Raw genomic sequence first — 22,943 nt, 5'->3', positions numbered from 1 at the left:
ACCACCGTCGCCGCGATGATCCCCTCCTCCATCCCGGCGGCCCCGACGCCCCTCTCCTCCAGCACCGCGGCCGCCCCGCCGCTCCGTCGCCCCCTCCTCCACCCGGCCACCTCATCGCCCCTCCCCGCCACCACCGTGGACACCTGATATCTACTACACAACCTTATTCTTGTAGACGTTGTTGTGCCTCCAAGTGCAGAGGTTTGTAGGACAGTAGCAAATTTCCGTCAAGTGGATGACCTAAGATTTATCAATCCGTGGGAGGCGTAGGATAAAGATGGTCTCTATCAAACAACCCTGCAACCAAATAGCAAAGAGTCTCTTATTTCCCTAACACACCCAATAGAATGGTAAATTGTATAGGCGCACTAGTTCGGCGAAGAGATGGTGATACAAGTGCAATATGGATGGTATATAAAGGTATTTTTAATCTGAAATTATAAAAACAGCAAGGTAGCAAGTGATAAAAGTGAGCGTAAACGGTATTGCAATGGTAGGAAACAAGGCCTAAGGTTCATACTTTCACTAGTGCAAGTTCTCTCAACAATAATAACATAACTGGATCATATAAATATCCATCAACATGCAACAAAGAGTCACTCCAAAGCAACTAATAGCGGAGAACAAACAAAGAGATTATGGTAGGGTACAAAACCACCTCAAAGTTATCCTTTTTGATCTATCTATTCAAGAGTCCGTAGTAAAATAACACGAAGCTATTCTTTCTGTTCAATCTATCATAGAGTTCATACTAGAATAACACCTTAAGACACAAATCAACCAAAACCCTAATGTCACCTAGATACTCCATTGTCACCTCAAGTATCCGTGGGCATGATTATACGATATGCATCACACAATCTCAGATTCATCTATTCAACCAACACAAAGTACTTCAAAGAGTGCCCAAATGTTTCTACCGAAGAGTCAAGACGAAAACGTGTGCCAACCCCTATGCGTAAATTCCCAAGGTCACGGAACCCGCAAGTTGATCACCAAAACATACATCAAGTTGATCACATGAATATCCCATTGTCACCACAGATAAGCATGGCAATACATACAAAAGAGTAGAGGGGGAGAAACATCATAAGGTCCAACTATAATAGCAGAGCTCACGATACATCAAGATCGTGCCAAATCAAGAACACGAGAGAGAGAGAGAGAGAGAGAGAGAGAGAGATCAAACACATAGCTACTGGTACATACCCTCATCCCCGAGGGTGAACTACTCCTTCCTTTTCATGGAGAGCGCCAGGATGATGAACATGGCCACCGGTGAGGGATCCCCCCCTCCGGCAGGGTGCCGAAACAGGGTCCCGATTTGTTTTTGGTGGCTATAGAGGCTTGCAACGACGAAACTCCCGATCTATCTTTGTATCCGAAGGTTTTAGGGTATATGGACTTATATAGGTGAAAGAAGTTGGTCAGGGCCCACGAGACAGGGGGCACACCCAGTAGGGGGGGGCGCCTCCCACCCTCGTGGCCACCTCAAAGCTTCATTGACTTGAACTCCAAGTCTCCTGGATCACGTTCGTTCAAAAAATCACGCTCCCGAAGCTTTCATTTCTTTTGGACTCCATTTGATATTCCTTTTCTTCGAAATACTGAAATAGGCAAGAAAACATCAATATGGGATGGGCCTCCGGTTAATAGGTTAGTCCCAAAAATAATATAAAAGTGTATAATAAAGCCCATAAACATTCAAAACAGATAATAAAATTGCATGAATGCTTCGTAAATTATAGATACGTTGGAGACGTATCGGCATCCCCAAGCTTAATTCCTGCTCGTCCTCGAGTAGGTAAATGATAAAAGAAAGAATTTATAAAGTGTGAATGCTAGCAGGTGCACAAGTTTGATCAATGATAATTTCAATCACCTTTTCTAGCATGATTATATGTCATAACAGTAGTTCATCTCATAAAACTTTTCATGATCAAGTAACAATCTATTCACATGTTAAAGCATAGACCATAAACTTTCTTGAAAACTAGCAAACTTCATTCTTAGTCATGAAAAAATTGCAATTCATCTTATTTTCAGGAAGGGTCTATGTCAGAGCTTTGATTTAGCAAACTCCACATACTCAACTATCACCTAGTCTTCTACAATTGCTAACACTCACGCAATACTTATGGTTATGGAGTTTTAATCAGACACTGAGAAAGATAGGGGCTTATAGTGTTGCCTCCCAACATATTCACCTTTGGGTGATGTCAACAATAATAGTTCATGCTAACTTATATCCAATTGGATATATATACCAGGATCTTTCCAACACGAGGTGCTTTCCAAAGGATAAAATGAAAAAGGGAAAGGTGGAGATCACTTTGACTCTTGCATAAATTAAAAGACATAAAGTAAAAGATAGGCCCTTCGCAGAGGGAAGCAGGGATTTGCAGCGGTGCCAGAGCTCGATTTTGAAATAGAGATAAATAATTTTGAGAGGTATGATCTCATTGTCAACATAACAACCAAGAGTTCCCAATATATTCCATACTACATACATTATAGGCGGTTCCCAAACAGAATGGTAAAGTTTTAACTCCCCCTCCACCAACAATCATCAATCCATGGCTTGCCCGAAACAACGGGTGCCTCCAACTAACATCAATCCTGGGGGAGTTATGTTTGCAATTATTTTTGATTTGATTTTGATCTTTCGATCATGGGACTGGGCATCCCGGTTACTAGCCATTTTTCTCGTGAATGATGAGCGGAGTCCACTCATCTTGAGAATAACCCACCTAGCATGGAAGATACTGACAGCCCCTAGTCACTACATGAGCAATTCGGGCATACAAACAGATTATTGTTTGAAGGTTTAGAGTTTGGCACATGCAAATTTACTTGGAACGGCAGGTAAATACCGCATATAGGTAGGTATGGTGGACACTCATGGCAAAAACTGGGTTAAGGATACTGGAAGTACAAGTAGTATCTCTACTTGGTGCAAGGAATTTTGGCTAGCATGAGGGGGAAAGGCAAGCTCAACATGTTTGAATGATCCATGACAATATACTTTAACTGAGATGTGAGAAAACATAACCCATTACGTTGTCTTCCTTGTCCAACATCAACTCTTTAGCATGTCATACTTAATGAGTGCTCACAATTATAAAAGATGTCCAAGATAGTATATTTATATGTGAAATCTCTGTTCCTTCAATATTCTTTCATGAATTGTTCAAATGACCAATACAATGCTTCCTAACCTTCAATAAATTTACAACCTCTACTTCTTATATGTGAAGTCATTACTCCCCACGGCATAATCATATGAAGCATATATAATTTCAGATTTATGACATTCAACTCATTCAACAATTTACTCATAGGATATAAGTGAAGCACACGAGTAAATGACAAACTACTCCAAAAAGATATAAGTGAAGATCAATGAGTAGTTAAATAATTATGTAGCCCTGTGAAGACTTTCTCTCATTTAAGTATTTCAGACCTTGGTATTTTATTCAAACAGCAAGCAAAACAAAATAAAATGACATTTCAAGAATAGCACAACTCATGTGAAGTAGCAAAAACTTAGATTCAACCGATACTAACCGATAATTGTTGAAGAAGAAAGGTGGGATGCCTACCGGGGCATCCCCAAGCTTGAATGCTTGAGACTTCTTAGAATGTTATCTTTGGGTGCCTTGGGCATCCCCAAGCTTGAGCTTTTGTGTCTCCTTAATTCCTTTTATATCAGGGTTTTCCTAAATCTCAAAAACTTCATCCACACAAAACTCAACAAGAACTCGTGAGATAAGTTAGTATAAAACAATGCAAAAACCTTATCATTTCCTACTGTAACAAATTACTAACATTATTATTCAACATTTCATACTAAATGTCTATGCATATTTAATACTCCTATCCTCAAGTAGAATCATTAAACAAGCAAACATATGCAAACACTGCAAACATAACAGCAATCTGCCAAAACAGTATAGTCTGTAAAGAATGCAAGATTCATCATACTTCCCTAACTCCAAAAATTAAAAGAAAAATATTAAGCTGTAGAAGATTTATCAGAGCTTATTATGCAAAAATATTCAACATTATATCACTCTCTTACTTTTCTAGGGAATTTTTGCAACAGCGGTAAACTTTCTGTTTTGAAACAGCAACATGTATACTTGCAAAATAAGCATTGTAAAGGCTATCCTTGACATTTTTATCAAAAATATAGATGAAAAACATTATTATAAATAACAGAAAGCAAATACTAACAAAATAAAATGATTCTCCAAGCAAAACACATATCGTGTGGTGAATAATAATATAGCTCCAAGTAAAGTTACCGATGAACGAAGACGAAAGAGGGGATGCCTTCCGGGGCATCCCCAAGCTTAGGCTCTTGTCTGTACTTGAATATTACCTTGGGGTGCCTTGGGAATCCCCAATAATAGGCTCTTTCCACTCCTTATTCCATAGTCCATCGAATCTTTACCCAAAACTTGAAAACTTCAACCACACAAAACTTACCAGAAAATCTCATAAGCTCCATTAGTACAAGAAGACAAACCACCACTTTAAGGTACTGTCATGAACTCATTATTTATTTATATTGGTGCTAAACCTACTGTATTCCAACTTCTCTATGGTTCATACCCTCCGATACTACTCATAGATTCATCAAAATAAGCAAGAAACACAATGAAAACAGAATCTGTCTAAAACAGAACAGTCTGTAGTAATCTGTATCAAACGTGTACTTCTGGAACTCCAAAAATTCTGATATAAATTGGTGGACCTGAGGAATTTGTCTATTAATCATCTTCAAAAATAATCAACCTAAAAGCACTCTCCAGTAAAAAATGGTAGCTAACCTTGTGAGCGCAAGAGTTTCTGTTTTTTACAGCAAGATCACATAGAGTTCACCCAAGTCTTTCCAAAGGTTCTACTTGGCACGAAAACTAATTAAACAACAAAAACACATCTAACCAGAGGATATATGAATTATTTATTACTAAAAAGTAACAAAATCAAAGAACAAAAATAAAGTTGGGTTGCCTCCCAACAAGCGCTATCGTTTAACGCCCCTAGCTAGGCATGATGATTTCAATGATGCTCACATAAAAGATAAGAATTGAAACATAAAGAGAGCATCATGAAGAATGTGACTAGCAAATTTAAGTCTAACCCACTTCCTATGCATAGGGATTTTGTGAGCAAACAACTTATGGGAACAATAATCAACTAGCATAGGAAGGCAAAACAAGCACAACTTTAAAATTTTAAGCACATAGAGAGGAAACTTGATATTATTACAATTCCTACAAGCATATGTTCCTCCCTCATAATAATTTTCAGTAGCATCATGAATGAATTCAACCATATAACCAGCACCTAAAGCATTCTTTTCACGTTCTACTTGCATAGAAATTTTACTACTCTCCACATAAGCAAATTTCTTCTCATCAATAGTAGTGGGAGCAAACTCAACAAAATAACTATCATGTGAGGCATAATCCAATTGAAAACTAAAATCATGATGACAGGTTTCATGGTTATAATTATTCTTAATAGCATACAAGTCATCACAATAATCATCATAGATAGCAACTTTGTTCTCATAATCAATTGGAACCTCTTCCGAAATAGTGGATTCATCACTAATTAAAGTCATGACCTCTCCAAATCCACTTTCGTCAATATAATCATCATAAATAGGAGGCATGCTTTCATCATAATAAATATTCTCATCAAAACTTGGGTGACAAAAAAAATCATATTCCTCAAACATAGCATCCCCAAGCTTGTGTCTTTGCATATCATTAGCATCATGGGTGTTCAAAGAATTCATACTAGTAACATTGCAATCATGCTCTTCATTCAAAGATTTAGTGCCAAACATTATATAGACTTCTTCTTCTAGCACTTGAGCACAGTTTTCTTTACCATCATTCTCACGAAATATATTAAAAAGATGAAGCGTATGAGACAAACTCAATTCCATTTTTTTGTAGTTTTCTTTCAGACATTAAACTAATGATAAAACAAGAAGCGAAAAGATTCAATTGCAAGATCTAAACATATACCTTCAACCACTCACCTCCCCGGCAACGGTGCCAGAAAAGAGCTTGATGTCTACTACACAACCTTCTTCTTGTAGAAGTTGTTGGGCCTCCAAGTGCAGAGGTTTGTAGGACAGTAGCAAATTTCCCTCAAGTGGATGACCTAAGGTTTATCAATCTGTGGGAGGCCTGGGATGAAGATGGTCTCTCTCAAACGACCCTGCAACCAAATAGTAAAGAGTCTCTTGTGTCCCCAACACACACAATACAATGGTAAATTGTATAGGTGCACTAGTTCGGCGAAGAGATGGTGATACAAGTGCAATATGGATGGTAGATAAAGGTATTTGTAATCTGAAATTATAAAAACAGCAAGGTAGCAAGCGATAAAAGTGAGCGTAAATGGTATTTCAATGGTAGGAAACAAGGCCTAAGGTTCATACTTTAACTAGTGCAAGTTCTCTCAACAATAATAACATAACTGGATCATATAAATATCCATCAACATGCAACAAAGAGTCACTCCAAAGCAACTAATAGCGGAGAACAAACAAAGAGATTATGGTAGGGTAAGAAACCACCTCAAAGTTATCCTTTTTGATCTATCTATTCAAGAGTCCGTAGTAAAATAACACGAAGCTATTCTTTCTGTTCAATCTATCATAGAGTTCATACTAGAATAACACCTTAAGACACAAATCAACCAAAACCCTAATGTCACCTAGATACTCCATTGTCACCTCAAGTATCCGTGGGCATGATTATACGATATGCATCACACAATCTCAGATTCATCTATTCAACCAACACACAGTACTTCAAAGAGTGCCCAAAAGTTTCTACCGAAGAGTCAAGACGAAAACGTGTGCCAACCCCTATGCGTAAATTCCCAAGGTCACGGAACCCGCAAGTTGATCACCAAAACATACATCAAGTTGATCACATGAATATGCCATTGTCACCACAGATAAGCATGGCAATACATACATCAAGTGTTCTCAAATCCTTAAAACTCAATCCGATAAGATAACCTCAAAAGGAAAACTCAATCCATTACAAAAGAGTAGAGGGGGAGAAACATCATAAGGTCCAACTATAATAGCAGAGCTCGCGATACATCAAGATCGTGCCAAATCAAGAACACGAGAGAGAGAGAGAGAGAGAGAGAGATCAAACACATAGCTAATGGTACATACCCTCATCCCCGAGGGTGAACTACTCCTTCCTCGTCATGGAGAGCGCCAGGAGGATGAACATGGCCACCGGTGAGGGATCCTCCCCTCCGGCAGGGTGCCGAAACAGGGTCCCGATTGGTTTTTGGTGGCTACAGAGGCTTGCAACGACAAAACTCCCGATCTATCTTTGTATCCGAAGGTTTTCGTGTATATAGACTTATATAGGTGAAAGAAGTTGGTCAGGGCCCACGAGACAGGGGGGCGCGCCCAGTAGGGGGGCACCTCCCACCCTCGTGGCCACCTCAAAGCTTCATTGACTTGAACTCCAAGTCTCCTGGATCACGTTCGTTCAAAAAATCACGCTCCCGAAGCTTTCATTCCTTTTGGACTCCATTTGATATTCCTTTTCTTCAAAATACTGAAATAGGCAAGAAAACAACAATATGGGCTGGGCCTCCGGTTAATAGGTTAGTCCCAAAAATAATATAAGTATAATAAAGCCCATAAACTTTCAAAACAGATAATAAAATAGCATGAATGCTTCATAAATTATAGATACGTTGGAGACGTATCACCACTTGTTGTTGTTTTAGGAGTAGTAACTAGTAACGAGTCAATTGGGCAACTTTGGTTGTAAGAACCGAATTATGGGTGCTGCAGATTATTTTGGCAAACTGAGATCTAAGAATGCTACTATTTTGCACTCTTCTGAACTAAACACTGCCATATTTGACCATAGCTTCTGAACTGAACTGAACTGCCGTGTTTATTGTATTGTCTTTGATGCACATTTGGTGTATCCATGGAAGCTATGATAACTTTGTGACTTGCGATGGTGGTATTGTGTAAAATGGTTGGATTTGTGATATCTAGTGGCAACCTGAATCTACGCACATTGTGTACTGTAGTAGCACGGAAACAACAATTGTAATAACATAGTGGTATTTTGGTCAACATTTTTTTCTATTGACTAATATCTTTTATCCTTCTCAAAAATGAGTATGTTAGCATTTCACCTCGCTTGTAATCAAATTTTATTACTGCTAATTAACTATGATCAATTTGTCTATGATCAATTTGAAACATGATACAATAGAATTAGAGCCAAGTTGGATTAGAGCCAATTTGGAGTAGATATGCATATGGTCCATTTATCAAATATGGTTCTAGCTAGCTGTGTTTATAAATATGGTTCTTAATACTAATTGGTCACTTCTGCTGCTTATCAGAGATGGGGGGAGGCCGCCACCGCATGCTGCGCTCTGCCATACCGGAGTATGACTTGGATGATTTTGAGTTCTTCACGGTCATACTTGAGAATTCCTCCAGGAGGCAGGTATATAAAAGGAGAGATCTCCCCTTCACCCATCTCTTTATCATAACTATGTTGTTTGCTACATTACTCCTTGACCCATGCTGTAGAGGCTGCCTGACACTTTTATGAAGATGATGCCTGGGTGTTTAATCAGTGCGTATTCACGAGCGAGGAGAACGTCCATGAAGTCTGCCTCCTCATCTTCTTGTTGCATGATGCAACTTTGCTGGGGTGGTCGTCGATGATCCTATCCAACAGCCCATCCCATCTCTTCCTCACCCGAGTCATCTTGACAAACAGCACCCGCGCCAACGCGTCCACCTTGGCCAGGCTCGGGAAGAAGTACTGCGGGTTGAACCCGGCAAACGCCGCCACGTTACCGTCGATCACCTCCCGGAACAGCTCGTTCTGGCCTTCCTCCCGGAAGAACTTGCCCGACACAGCGTGGCACGCGATGGCGTTGGTGGAGGCAGCGAGGAGCATGGACACGTCGACAGCAGCACCGGCGGCGGGGGTGTCGCAGATCTTGGCCATGACCAGGTGCGCCTCCTCCTCGTGGCCGTGTTCGACAAACAATTTTTCTTCTACTACTACTTTGTCTGCTTTCTTTGGCTTAAGGTGTACATGCTCGTATGAATAAAAACATGAAGAAAGCATCATCCGAAACCCTCACTATCTCTCTCAAGCTCTGATTTTCACCTTCCAGGAATCAAAGCACATTATAAACTTTAGATTGATGATGATCCAGTAACTATCACGCAAACAAAATCAAAAGGAAGTTTACATATGGATGTAGGTGCATAAAAAACTGTAAACATTCAGAAATGTGTTGAACTCATATGGAAATAAGGAACAACCTTCATGTTTTGACTTTCTTCGTTTGGCACCAGCTTGATAGGTGTATTTGATGAACTCTAAGCATTGGTGCTGCATGGACATATTTCATTACCTCCAAAATGTGTCGGGCCTCAATTTTTTCTTCGGCCCTACTGTCTCCACGGTTTACACCTCGTGTAGCACACGCTTCCTTTCCTTCCCGCTGATGTGCGTGACATATATCATGTTAATGTCTTTAACTTCAGGAGGAAACTGTTTTTGGGCGGCGGCGTCTGGCCCTTTCTGGTCTCTATCCTCATTACGAGGTTGGCCCTTGCCTTGGTTATCGGCATTGATCTTTCTAGCTTGTTTGCTTACCCAACAGGTTGGTGAACCTGTGAACTGGTTGTAAACTATGTTTTGAACTTATCATGAGCTATGTTGTGAACTTGTTGCTAGATAGTATGAGTTAGTTCATATGTGATGTCACTTTGATCTATATAGATGTCACACTCTCCCTCAACCCGCTGTAATCCCCTACTTGAACATGGTGCTTTTGTGCTATGAATTCTTATGAAATGGCTTGGGTCATCTCTATTGTGTTTGAGTATATTTGTCATATGGGTAATTCGTGAATTGCTATGATTTGTTTAAATAGCTTTTGGTTATGTTACTATTTGCCCATCACATGTGTGTGCGTGTGGATCACACCATAGGGTTAGTTGTATGTTAATAGGACTATGCATTAGGGGGGGGGGGTAAGAGCGACAGAACTTCTTCCTTTGTAGTTGGGTTGAGGCGGGCGTTAGGGTGTCGATGGGGAAGCTCGTTGAAGTTGGCGGTGAGGAGGGTCGTCATAGCAATAGGATGTGATGGGGGAAGACGAGAAGGAAATTAAGAGAATGGTGGGCTTTACGAGAGAGAGTGGGAGAAGGCAGCAAGATGCACCGGAATCTGACGGGGATGTGGCAGGTCGCTGGTTGTGTGACGGAAGGCCGACGACATGGTGAACATGGGTGATGGTGGCCTCTCTAGGGTTAGCACAAGCTTGAGGGAAATGAGGAAACAAGAGAGAGCACCACATTATTTTACGGTGGCATTCCCCACATTATTTTGATGAACTTTCTATATCTATTGTTTCGAGAAGCCGGGCTTCATCCACTTCGTTGTTTTACATTAGAGGGGGGCTCCACTTTACGAGCTAGCTTCTCAGAATATCAAGCTCGAGCCAAATGTTAGCTGGCAAATGAGCACTGGACATTGTTAGACCTAGCTCGAGCTCACACGAGATCAGGAAATGTTCATGAGAGATAATATTTTTGTGTCGTGTTCGACAAGCAACTAAAAAGGGGAAAACATGGGACGTCCGTGTGAGCACCGCCATTCACCTGCTCCTCGCACGCCTCCCAAAGATATTGCCATGACTGTTGCATCCTCTCATCCCATGATCCAATCAGGGCAAACAAACTATCCTAACAAACTAGACTAAGTCGCAGATTAGTTTATTTACTACTACAATTTTAATCGAAGAAAAGATAGACAGGTGAAACTAACAAAAACTATAGCTAGAGTCTAACAAAGCTTAAGTTGTTCTGAAACATACGACAGCAGCTGTTAGCTGGCAAACATGCCCTAATTAAATATGTACCATGGATACTTTTACCTTTTTATAACTCATTTTTTAATGTATGATCTCGAATATGATGATTTTGTAGTAGTGCTTTCGTTATACATTATATCATTCTAATATATACTGGTCTAGAATTGAACAAAAAATTAACTCATGTTATGATAGTTATTTATCTTCTACATTGTCTTTTACATGAACTTGTCTTTTTTAGTATAAACAGTAGGGAAGGCCCCTACATGTACAAAACTTTTCCTTCAATAAAAAATGCTTCTAGAAAGAAAGAGAGAGAAAATGATAAAATTGAATGCCTCTACCAATAATTGATGAGATTCAGATGAGTAGTAGTGTATATGTAAGTGCTATACAAAAGAGGGATGTGAAACGTAATGTCTAATAAGCGCCAAATTAGATGTTTCTAGATAGTATGTTGTCCATATTAGCCACAAGTAAGTATAACGTTCTAGAGTATATGATTATATATCTTACGAGTTAGTAAATAAAGGTTTCATAGTGTATGAATAGATTAGCAAGGTCCTTCTCCTCGTCGGTGATTATAAATAAAGCTACTAAACTTGGCAAACATACCCTATTTCCCTGTTAGCTATTCAGGAAGTTGGAAACACATCAAATATATAGAAAAAAAAGAGTTTTCCAACTAAACATATTTATAATGGGACATGAAATTGTCAAAATGAAGAGGCATGTTTCGTTGATGAACACACTTTACCACATTAGAAATTTCAGATTGATTATAATGAAAGGAAAGTTGCATGGATGTATACAAACGAGATCAAACACTACCCCAAACTGACCTTTTCCTGACGGCCGAAACCCGTCAGGAATGAGCCATTTTCGTCAGGAACAATGCACTACCGTCAGGAATTCCCCGTCAGTAACAGCTTGTCAGGAATGTCTGTTATTCCTGAAGGTGGCCGTCACGAATGAGGTTCCTGACGGCATTTCCTGACGGGTGACCTGAGTTGCGCAAACTCTGCTTTCCTGAAGGCTAGACCGTCAGGAAACACCGTCAGGAACACTTGCCGTCAGGAACCTAACCTATTCCTGTCAACTGGTGCGTACCTTCAGGAATGAGCTGGGGGATATTCGTGACGGCTGGCATCGTCAGGTATAAATTACCATGTCCGTCAGGAATCAACCATGAGAAGCAAAACCTATTATTAAAAATTAGTGCAAAATTATATATGAAAATTCACAGCAATGTGTCAAATCCTCTCTCATATCATGCACAAACCATGGTCGCACAGCGCATTTGAAAATCACATTCAATTCATAATTCACAATGAACCAATTATATTGAAAGCTCAATGTTCACAAGATCCACATATTCATACCCAACTCATGATTCATAGAACCTCAACTTACATGATTTGCCACGAATTTACATGAATTGCCAAGAGAAGCAAGTGAAAAAATAAAAGGCTACCTGCACCCTGGTTCACGATATTAAACACTAATTATGCTAGTGGCATTCCTGAATGATTATCCTCTTTGGAGTAGAACCACGCTCATCCAGGTGTGTAGCATGAGCAAGATCTTCAGGATGAGAAGAATTTGTCAATGGAGTACAAGCATTCTCTTGGCCTTGGGAGGATCCATTCACCCCTACAACAAAAAATGTAGCAGACTTCAGTGAACAAGGTGAAAGGCAAATCTATGGTACATATACAACTTGTCAAACCAAAATATAAAATCCACCTAATGAAACACATTATTTGCTAGCAAGAAAGTGAAAAAGTCTTATCTTGGTGCCAAGTGTAGGCTGCAATCATGAAGTAACAGGAATAAAATGAAAAAGTCTCGAATTGTCAGTACCAGGTCTAGGTTGTCCTCATTCACTCTCACCCATTGATGATTTGGTGTTCCATAACATGAAGCACCAATCAACAGTTCGACACAAGCAGGCAGCAGCAAAACAGGGAAGCAACCAACAAGCAAGCAGCAGCACGTGCACAACATGGGGAAGCAACAAGCAATCAAGCAGCAGCAGCACATGAACAGCATGGGGAAGCAACTAGCGAGTAGAAGCAGCAAGGGCATGACGAACAGGGGAAGCAAGCAGCAGCAGCAGCAGCTCAACAAAAACTAAATTCAAATAGATGAAAGAGGTCGAGGTTACCTAGTCTGGTGTGGTTGCCATTGGGAGGACATGCTCCCTATGCATTCTTTTTTTCATTCGTAATCACGAAATACGGCGGCATACGCATGTCTGAGCATGTCCCCATGTCCGGCTTTTTAGGCTAGCACTACAAGTATAGAGAAAAATAGTTAACTTTGTATGATAACCACCACCAATTGAGTTGTACATGAATAGACGCATAATGCACAGGCACTTAAGCAGGTAGCAACCACTGATTAAAATACACAGACACTTATTCCCTCCATGACAAAAGTTAGATGTACACTTATTCATGGACAGAGGGAGTAGGCAGCAGCCTCTGAAGCCATAAAAACTATGCCTATATCAGAGTAAGATTTTCTTTCACAAGAGACTCTAGAAATACTGCCTTTGTATGAGACAAATAGATTGTTTCTTATCATAGATTATCATCAACACATGAACTACTATGACGCACCCTGTTCTGATTACATTACAATCTGCATGTATTATACGTAGATATACTTGTGAAATTCAACGTAAGAATAGTTTGCATAGAGGAATTGCGGATCATAAGCACTACTTACCAGATCACTACCATCCATTGGCTCATCATGAAAAGCAAGAAGCTCTTGGGTATTTCCTATCCCATCTTGACATATACCAACTACAGTGCAACAAATGGTTCAGTTTATGTGCAAAGCATCAACAGGATCTGTAACACAATCAAAGCAAATATGAGTAAAAGATGAACAATACTTGTAGATGTTTGGTCAGAAGAGAATCATTTTTGCAGTGCCTTTGCAACTGAACATTTTTCCTCAATAAATCTTGGTACAACAGAGTGTGATTGTCCTACATCCTTCTCCCTAGCTTTTGCAACAAGCACTGCTTTCCTTATAGCACCATCACCTATAACTCAAATAAACTACCCATGCACCTGTAAGTGTTCAATTTTGTAGCTTCCCTATGGCAATACATCTTTCCCACCATAAACTGAATGCAACTTACCAACATGCTTTTGGTCTGAATGGATGATCATGAACCACCCCTGAAACATAGCGAATTTATCACAAGTGCACGATTACTCAAACAGCAAAATTAGCATCATTTAAGTACTAAATTTGGAAACTAATTGTGAACCAAAAAGGCAATAGTAGACAGATTTGACAACTAAATTGCAATCCTAAATAGCAATTTCTCTCTCCCTATAGAAGTCCTTTCACACTGACATAAAGATGCACAACGAGGCATGTTCAGAATTAAAAATGAAATAAATAATCTTTTACTTTTACCATAAAATATATGGATGATTGTACAAGGTAATTCTATTGCACCAGCTTTCAGTACACAAGGTCATTTGACACCAAAGAATGCATGGCAATCTTTGTCACAAACTAAAACGCAGAACAAAGCCATGAAGAAATATATGCGAAGATTAACATACTATATTAATGAAACAATATCTGAGGTCGATCTCAAACAACAATGTACAGAGTAACAACAAGCAAGGAATAACAAAAGAGTAGATCTAGCTCTGCAGCAGAAGTAAAATTATTTGACACGGCAGCCAGATTAGGGAGAGGAGGAGCAGGGGGGCCCTGGACGGGGATGGAGTCACCTTTGCACGCAGGCGGATCTGGGGGAGGATCTGGAAGTCAGAGCCGAGGTAGGCAGATCTGGACGTCCTAGGCTCGCAGCGAAGAGGTGGCCGGTCTGGAGGGGTGGAGGCGGCCCTCAACGGCGGGGTGGACGACGCTTCATGGGGAGGGAGGCGGTCGTCGACGGCGAGGTGGACGGCGCTTCAAGGGGAGGGAGGCGGCCGCCAGCGGCGGGGTGGATGGCGCTCCATGGGGAGGGAGGCGGCCGTCAACGGCGAGGTGGACGGCGCTTCATGGGGAGGGAGGCGGCCGTCAACGGCAGGGTGGACGGCGCTCCATGGGGAGGGAGGCAGCAGTCAACGGCGAGGTGGATTGTGCTCGATGGGGATGGAGGCGGTGGATCTGAACTGGACTGCTGGCACGGGGGCAAGTGGAGGCCCTCGATCTGAACTCTGAGCGTGCACGCGCCTCTCGCAAGAGAAAATATCTCCGCGTCCCGCGACTTGTGTCTTCCTGACGGCCACGTACGCGCTCCTGAAGGTGCGCAATTGATTCGCGACGTGGATATGACCCCCGACGCGAACGTGCCACATCGTTCCTGAAGGTTAATCTCTTTCCTGAAGGCTATCAAGCAGAACGTCAGGAACGTAGCGATCATTCCTCTCAACGGACCATCCACGTCAGGAACGCGTTCACGTTCCTGAAGGAGCCATCGTGGCCGTCACGATCGTACGTGGCCGTCACGAAAAACTCTGTTTCGGGTAGTGAAAGGAAAGTTGCATGGATGTAAGTGCATAAAGAAAGGTAAACATTTTGACAATACAAATTACAATAAGACTTAGAGGTGAATAGGGCATGAGTATGTAGTCCTTGTCCTTATGAAGGATGAACGAGTTGATGTACAGTTCCACAACCTCTTTGACCTATTCACCCCAGATATTGCCCAAGTTACTAAAGAGATATATATTGAGTACTCCAACCATTTCCCTATCTACACACGTGCACTTATTTTAGTTGGCAGAGGCCCCATAATGACTTTGACCATCTTAAATGTGGCGCCTTCCAAAGTGATGTTGAAAAAACTCCATACAACAACACTAGAGGAAAACCATAGTATTTGTAACACTGCACCATACATCTAAACATTACCAGCATACAAAAATAACACTCTTAAGTACTATAGCATCTATACCCTTACAAGTGCATGTAAACTATATATTATTCATGACTAACATCTCGTGTTGTTGGGACAAGAATTAGCTTCTCCTCCCGGTGTATCGTCATTCCAAACACCTCTGACATATTGAGGTCCTTGTGTTGCATCCCACCCGGGAGCTCCCAATCAAAGCAATATGCAAGGTTGGCGAGCATAATCTCCACGGAGGCCATGCCAAAGTTTATCCCGGGACATATCCTTCGACCGGCTCCAAACGGCAGGATCCCAAAATCCCTCCCCTTGTAGTCGGGGGACGCGATGTCCTCGAACCTCTCAGGGATGAACTCCTCCGCATCCTCCCACGACCCAGGGTCTCTGCCGATGGCCCACACATTGATGATGACACGAGTTTCGGCGGGGACTGTGTAGCCGTTAATGACACACTTGTCCACAGAGAAGTGTGGGAGGAGGAGGGGCAATGGTGGGTGCAGCCGGAGCGTCTCCTTCAAGACTGCCTTTAGGTAGGTCATGCCGCCCAAGTCATCCTCCATGACCATTGGTTGGCCCTTTGGTGTCTTTTCCCTTACCTCGGCTTGGAGTTTGGCCATGAGGTGTGGCTTTCGCATGAGCTCGGCCATGGCGAACTCTAGGACTACGTATGACGTGTCCGTCCCAGCTACAAACATGTCCTGCAGACATGGATTCGATCTAATTAAATGCTTCCTTTGTCAGGAATTACTTGCCCAAGAATGGATAAAAAAAGATGTATCTAAAACTAAAATATGTCTAGATATATTCATTTCTATGACAAGTATTTCCGGACAGGGGGAATATATGATGAACATTAGCAAGTGCTACATAGTGCAAAGAGATTCTCTTGGAAATTAGGTATTACGTACCACCAAAATGGCCTTGATATGCTGCCTGGTGAGACTGTACTCGTGTTGACGAGCGAGGAGAACGTCCACGAAGTCTGTCTCCTCCTCATCTTCTTCTTGCTGCAGCGATGATTTGGTGGCGTGGTCGTCGATGATCCTGTCGAGCAGCCCGTCCCACCTCTTCCTCAGCCGAGTCATCTTGGGGAACAGCACCCGCGCCAGCGCGTCCACCTTGGCCATGCTCGGGAAGTAGTCCTGCGGGTTGAACCCCCCGAACGCCGCGACGTTGCCGTCGATCACCTCCCGGAACAGCTCGTTCCGGCCTTCCTCCCGGAAGAACTTGCCGGACACGGCGCGGCAAGCGACGTCGTTGGTGAAGGTGGCGAGCAGCGTGGACACGTCCACGGCGGCGCCGGCGGCCGCAGCGTCGCGGATCTTGGCCATGACCAGGCGTGCCTCCTCCTCGCGACCAGCGCGGAGCGACAGCACCTTCCTGGCGCTGAGCAGGTGCGTGGTGACCAGCCGCCTCAGCTGCCGCCAGAACTCGCCGTAGGGGGCGAAGGCGATGTCGGAGCCGTCGAGGAGCGTGTCGGCGAACGCGTTCTGCGGGTGCGACGCGAAGACGTGGTCGTGCGTGCGAAGCACCGCCTCCGCGGCGCCCGGGGTAGTGACCACGAGATTGCGCACCTGGCCCAGGTGGAGCAGCAGGATCCCGCCGTCGCCGTGCTGGGCGGTGAGCGCGGCGAGGGAGACGTGGGGGTTGGTGCCGATGAGGTGGAGGTGGCCGATGAGAGGGAGCTTACTCGGAGGCGCAGGAAGGGGGCGCTCTTCGCCATGGCCCGCCGCGGCAGCCTGCTCGCTCCCCGATCTCTTTGTTTTTGTTGCCGAGTAGTAGAGGAGGACGATAGGGAGGAGCAGGAGATAAAGCAATAGTGCTTGTGGAGATAAGAGTGCTGCCACTAGCTGAGCCGCCATGGTGACAATTAAAGATGTGCATGAACTGGTAAAAGTTTGCATTTTATAGCTCGCTGGTGGAGAATTAATTAGCGAGTGAAACCAACCAGACCAATAATTCAAGAAAGAAAAACAATAATTCAGGAAGATGCGTACGAAGAATCACTAGTGTAGCAAGGAAGCTGATAGCAGCCAGGCAATTTGACTTTCCATTTAGATAGAATAGATAGGCAGACCTACCATGCAAAATTTATGTCAGTGATGACGAGATGTGGTTTGGATTTTGCGGCTTTTCATTTACTCCCTTCGTTTCAAAATAGACGACTTTAATATAAAGTTAGTACAATCGTGAAACACCTTGGTCCTAAAGATTTCTCATGTACATCTTCTAAACCGTGACAAAGGAAATACTATTTTAAAACCGAGGGAATAGATTAAATAAATAGGCAGACCTACCAACAAATTTATGTCCCAATGATTTCTTGTCGGAGCTGGATTTGTCGACCTGACTGATGGGCACGCGCGGCGGAACCAGGAGGCAATCTTTTGCTAAAAACAAAATGCTAGAAAACCTACGAGTCAACTAGTGTTAGCAGCCCGGTGATTTTTTTTATTTTATATCTACTCTGTGATAATTTTCTAATCATCACGATCTAAAATATATTTTTTAATACAGTACATACGCAAGCGCTCATATACAGGCGCATACACTCACCCCTATAAGAGCAACTCCAACAGGCGCCGAACGCGTCGCGCGCTAAAAACTGATTTGGCGTGCGCCATCGCCTGGTTTAGCGCGGCGCGCAGCGTTTGCTCCAGCAGCCGCGCTGAAAAGCCGCGCGCGCAGCTCCAGCAGGTGCGGTAAAAATGCAGCGCGCGTGCACATTCTACAACATTTTTTTAAAATTAATTGCATAGATAAAAAAATGATACAAAGATATTTTAGATCGGTGCAACTAGATAGATAGTTCGACATATATAGATAGATAGATACTACTACGGCATAGATAGATAGATAGAAACTACTACGGCATACATATACAGAAACTACTCCAAGTCGCTACCATCACCATCATCATCCTCGTCGGTGTCGTCCGAGGTTGAGATCCATATGTCGTCCCAACGTTCGTCGTCCGCGGTGAAGAACGACCTCCCACCTGCTGAAACGATATCGCACTGCTTGTTCGCTAATGCCTTCCGCTGACGCCGGTCAGCCCGCTCCGCGCGGCGCCTTGCCGTCCTCTCCGCCCAGTAGGCATGCTCGTCGGCGACGTCCTCCGGGTGGCGACGGCGGCACTCCGCCATGGCTCGCTCGTCCTCCTCGGTGACGAGGAGGCGGCGCTGCCGCCGAGCGTGGCCAGCACGGTCCATGTCGGTGATGAGACGCGGCGGAGGGGCGACGCGCTGCCCCTGACGCGCGTGAAGATGTCCCGGAAGTTCATCTTCGACCGAGGCCTCTCCAAGCGCCACGCCACCGCGTTGTACGCGCGGGCCGCCTCGTGCGCGCTCCGGAACGTCCCAAGGCCGAGCTGGACGTCGTCGGACTGTATCTCGGCGGAGTACCAGCCGTTGGGGCGCTCGCGGACGCCGCGATAGCCCGAAGCACCCCGACGGCGCGGCGGCATGGTGGCGCGGTGGTGGCGCGGAAAGCGGCAAAGCGGCGAGGTTGCGAGGGGAGGGCGCGTGGTTGTGCTCTGTGCGCGTGGCGAGCGTGGAAATTTATAGGCGCGCGTGAAGCGGCGCACCAAATCTACCGCGCCGCGTGCCGCTTTCTCCCGCGCGCGCGCAAACTCTTCCCGCACGCGGTAAGTTCTTGCCACCGCTAGAGCGCGCGGAACCGGCCGGCGCGCGCTAAAAGCAATTTTTAGCGCGCGGGCGCGCCTTTTGCCGCGCCTGTTGGAGATGCTCTAAGCGCACGCACGTGCACCCTACCGCTATGAGCACTTCCGAAAGACTGAGCCGGCATATCATCTTGAAATTTACAAAGTCGACGTAGCCACCTCGTCGTCAACGGAAACGTCTCCTCCCACTGAATGCGCATCACCGAAAATCCTGAAATAAATCCAGGAATAAATACGAGCACAAAGACTTGAACCCTGGTGGGCTGGGGATATCACAGACCCTCTAACCATCTAACCACAGGTTGGTTTGCTGATCTAAAATATTAGGTATACAAGATGATACCTCGCGTGTTTTTTCTAAGGTGAAAGGGGTTTAATTCTAAAATTATAAAGTTACATTGCAGAATTCCTCAGTATATGGAGGCCCTTTGTATTGCCGAATAGCAATGTTGCATTCAGTACGTTGTCACAATATTAGGAGAATAATGAAGCTTTTGCGGAATAAAGTCCCGAACCTGTCATAAGGCTAGAATCTCCAACGGCAGGTGACGTCATATATCTCTATGAAATTTGATTGATGAAATATGAATATTTTAATTAATAAAATATGTACTAAAAATACATATCATATTGTATTTCATTTTTGTAAGTTGGACAAATTTTATTGAACATAAGTAGCATGCATATAACAGAGTGATTTTTTTTGTTCATGCATTTTGAGGTGGGCCTTTGATGAAATAGTGTATAACATCAAAAACAAAGCAACGTAGCGTCGTTGCGTACCTGTTCGCCTCTTCTCTCATGAGTCAAAGGGTGACTAGGATCTCTCCTCCTGGCAGCAAATGAAGGAACCATTAAATACACAAGATCGTCATGAACATACACAAGATCAAAAACAAAGCAACGTAGCCTCGTTGCGTACCTGTTCGCCTCTTCTCTCATGAGTCAAAGGGTGACTAGGATCTCTCCTCCTGCCAGCAAATGAAGGAACCATTAAATACACAAGATCGTCATGAACATATACAGAGAGAAGTGATCGACCTCTCTTTCTCCGCGAGATTGGTCGAACAACAAATTTCCATATATCTATCCGATGCTACTAGCTACATATATACAATATAAGATCTCTTACAAACCCTAGCATCTAAGGTCTATTTGAACTTCCACATGGTATTCTCCGTCTTTATTTATGACGTGGTCAAGAAATAATCCCGCCAATTCCTCTTGAATTGCTCGTATGCGATCATGTGTAGGAGTTCATCCCACCTCTCCCACATCTAATTTAAAGAAGTGGGTCAATACATGTATATGAATGAAACTCAACACAAATGATGTTAATAAAATAGAATTATGATTTTTTTTGTTTACGTACATCAAAATCTTATTTAGAGTAGCCCCGCTTAGAGGTCGTCGAGTTGTAGATGAACTTGCAAATGTAGTACTCACAAAAATCATTCCCAGCTTCTGCCACAAGCACTTTACGAGAAATAGATTTCAATCAAACTGATAATCAAGCATGCTTAATTGTTTTGATGAAACTAGATAGAATCAATGGGAGATGCACGGAACTAGCTAGTAGTACTTACTTTTGGGTGTGTAAATCGCAGCTCCTTCGACAGTGCCGGAACAATGGTGGTGAACTGTTTCCAAACCCTGTCAAACAAAGAGAATAATTACTTGATATCAGAAAATAAACAAAGTTGCCGATATGGTGCGATAATGATCGATTGAACTTACTTCTAGAGCATATCAGTCATGTTCGCACACTCCTGGGGACTTTTTCTTCTCGAGTATAAGATAGTTACTATTCTAGTTTCAAGCTTAACTTCTAGCAAAATAAAGTGAAAGCTGCGCAAGCATGCATAACTCATTAATTACATTACTATAATTAACCACGAGTAAGGGAAACCAAATATGCACAAGACAGTAACACTCACTTGAAGTTTTAAGGAAAGAGTATTTTATCTTTGTTTTGATTTTTAAGCAATGATTGTAGCAAGTTGTCATCGATCTCTTTGACATTGTATTTGACCGTCCATTCATGTATGATATTTGGGTTAATGAATCCAATGTCATAGATATCTACTTTTCTGCATTCGACGATCTTCAACCTGCATAATACAGTGAGGATAATTATATATACATGCAATGAAAGAGTTCAGCTATATATCGAGACTTAATTACAGAAGTAGTACTTATAGACAGTAGCAAGTCACGAGTGTTTTGTCGAGGTTCTTTTGATTGTACAACTGGAATAACTCGTCAAATTCAATATTCAAAATATCCATTCGAGTGATGTTGTGCTCCTCTTTAATTCTTGTCGTCAAAGCATGCCTCCCAGACTGCCTGCATCTTTGCATGTACCATTCATGGAGTCTTCGCATCATCGTTGTTAGACGAGGATGATCAGGTTTGACGTGAGGCTACCCGTACTGGAATCTGAATTCGTCCACCTCCATTATTTCAATGCGTACATCATCAGGCAGGTAATCACCAAGATTTGTATCGGGTACCATCCCCGGATGATTAGCGATGATATCGCTAGACACCTTGAGCGGGGGGCACATTTGCTTCGCCTGTTTGCCGAGCTGGGGAATTTTTTCCCTCTTCTTCGTTCTGCTAACCTTGCATCACTACAAGTACTTCCCGACCGCCCCGCTTCCTTATATGACTTTTTAATAGTGCGCACATAGTTGGAATCTGGCGGAGGCGGTGGTGGTCGCTTCAGGAAATCGATAGTCCGCTTCACTTTCACCGGATCTACGGTTTCCTTCGGAGGTGGAGGTTTCCGTGCAAAAAAGTTCCTCACTTGGGCACGACTGATGTCCTCGTTTTCCTTGTCGGTCCTCTCATAAGGTAACTTTTCCGGAGCCTTCAGAGATGGTCGGTATTTGAACTGCTTCCCTCCACTGCTTGTACTACTGCTAGCCGCCGGAGCGGCGGCTGATACGTCTCCAACGTATCTATAATTTATGAAGCATTCATGCTATTATATTATCTGTTTTGGATGTTTATGGTATTTATTATACACTTTTGTATTATTTTTGGGACTAACCAATTAACCGGAGGCCCAGCCCATATTGTTGTTTTTTTTGCCTATTTCAGTGTTTCGAAGAAAAGGAATATCAAACGGAGTCCAAACAGAATGAAACCTTCGGGAGCATTATTTTTGGAACGTAAGCAATCCAGGGGACTTAGAGTGCAAGTCAGGGAAGCTTCAAGGAGGCCATGAGGCAGGGGGCGCGCCCTCCACCCTCGTGGGCCCCTCGTGGCTCCACTAACCGACTTCTTTCACCTATATATTCCCATATACCCTAAAAACACCGAAGACAACAATAGATCAGGAGTTGCGTCGCCGCAAGCCTCTATAGCCACCAAAAACCTCTCGGGAGCCTGTTCCGGCACCCTGCCGAAGGGGGGATCCCTCACCGGTGGCCA

General features: G+C 43.2%; 1 protein-coding gene and 1 pseudogene across 7 annotated transcripts; both read right to left on the bottom strand.

The window, feature by feature from the left end:
• LOC123138727 (indole-2-monooxygenase-like) overlaps window positions 1-9,170 on the bottom strand; it is a 49,269-nt pseudogene extending 40,099 nt beyond the window's left edge.
• A 3,080-nt stretch (window positions 9,171-12,250) lies between these two features.
• Window positions 12,251-17,685, bottom strand: LOC123135582 (indole-2-monooxygenase). Of its 7 annotated transcripts, none has more exons than XM_044554707.1 (7): window positions 16,732-17,685; window positions 14,697-16,521; window positions 14,087-14,126; window positions 13,835-14,003; window positions 13,663-13,742; window positions 13,097-13,223; window positions 12,251-12,582 (listed from the first exon to the last, which is right to left on the bottom strand). In XM_044554707.1, exons 1-2 carry the CDS (start codon window positions 17,683-17,685, stop codon window positions 15,895-15,897), a joined length of 1,581 nt encoding a protein of 526 aa, XP_044410642.1. In that variant the 3' UTR covers window positions 12,251-12,582; window positions 13,097-13,223; window positions 13,663-13,742; window positions 13,835-14,003; window positions 14,087-14,126; window positions 14,697-15,894. The 7 variants fall into 7 exon arrangements, with proteins under 7 accessions (XP_044410642.1, XP_044410643.1, XP_044410639.1 ...); XM_044554708.1 differs by having other exon boundaries at window positions 13,835-13,987; XM_044554704.1 differs by having other exon boundaries at window positions 13,835-14,126.
• Window positions 17,686-22,943: the final 5,258 nt, after the last annotated feature.

The sequence above is a fragment of the Triticum aestivum genome, chromosome 6B (genome assembly GCF_018294505.1).
Source record: "Triticum aestivum cultivar Chinese Spring chromosome 6B, IWGSC CS RefSeq v2.1, whole genome shotgun sequence".
Lineage (NCBI taxonomy): Eukaryota > Viridiplantae > Streptophyta > Magnoliopsida > Poales > Poaceae > Triticum > Triticum aestivum.
The sequence above is the reverse complement of the archived record's forward strand: the minus strand, read 5'-3'. Positions and strand labels throughout refer to the sequence as shown.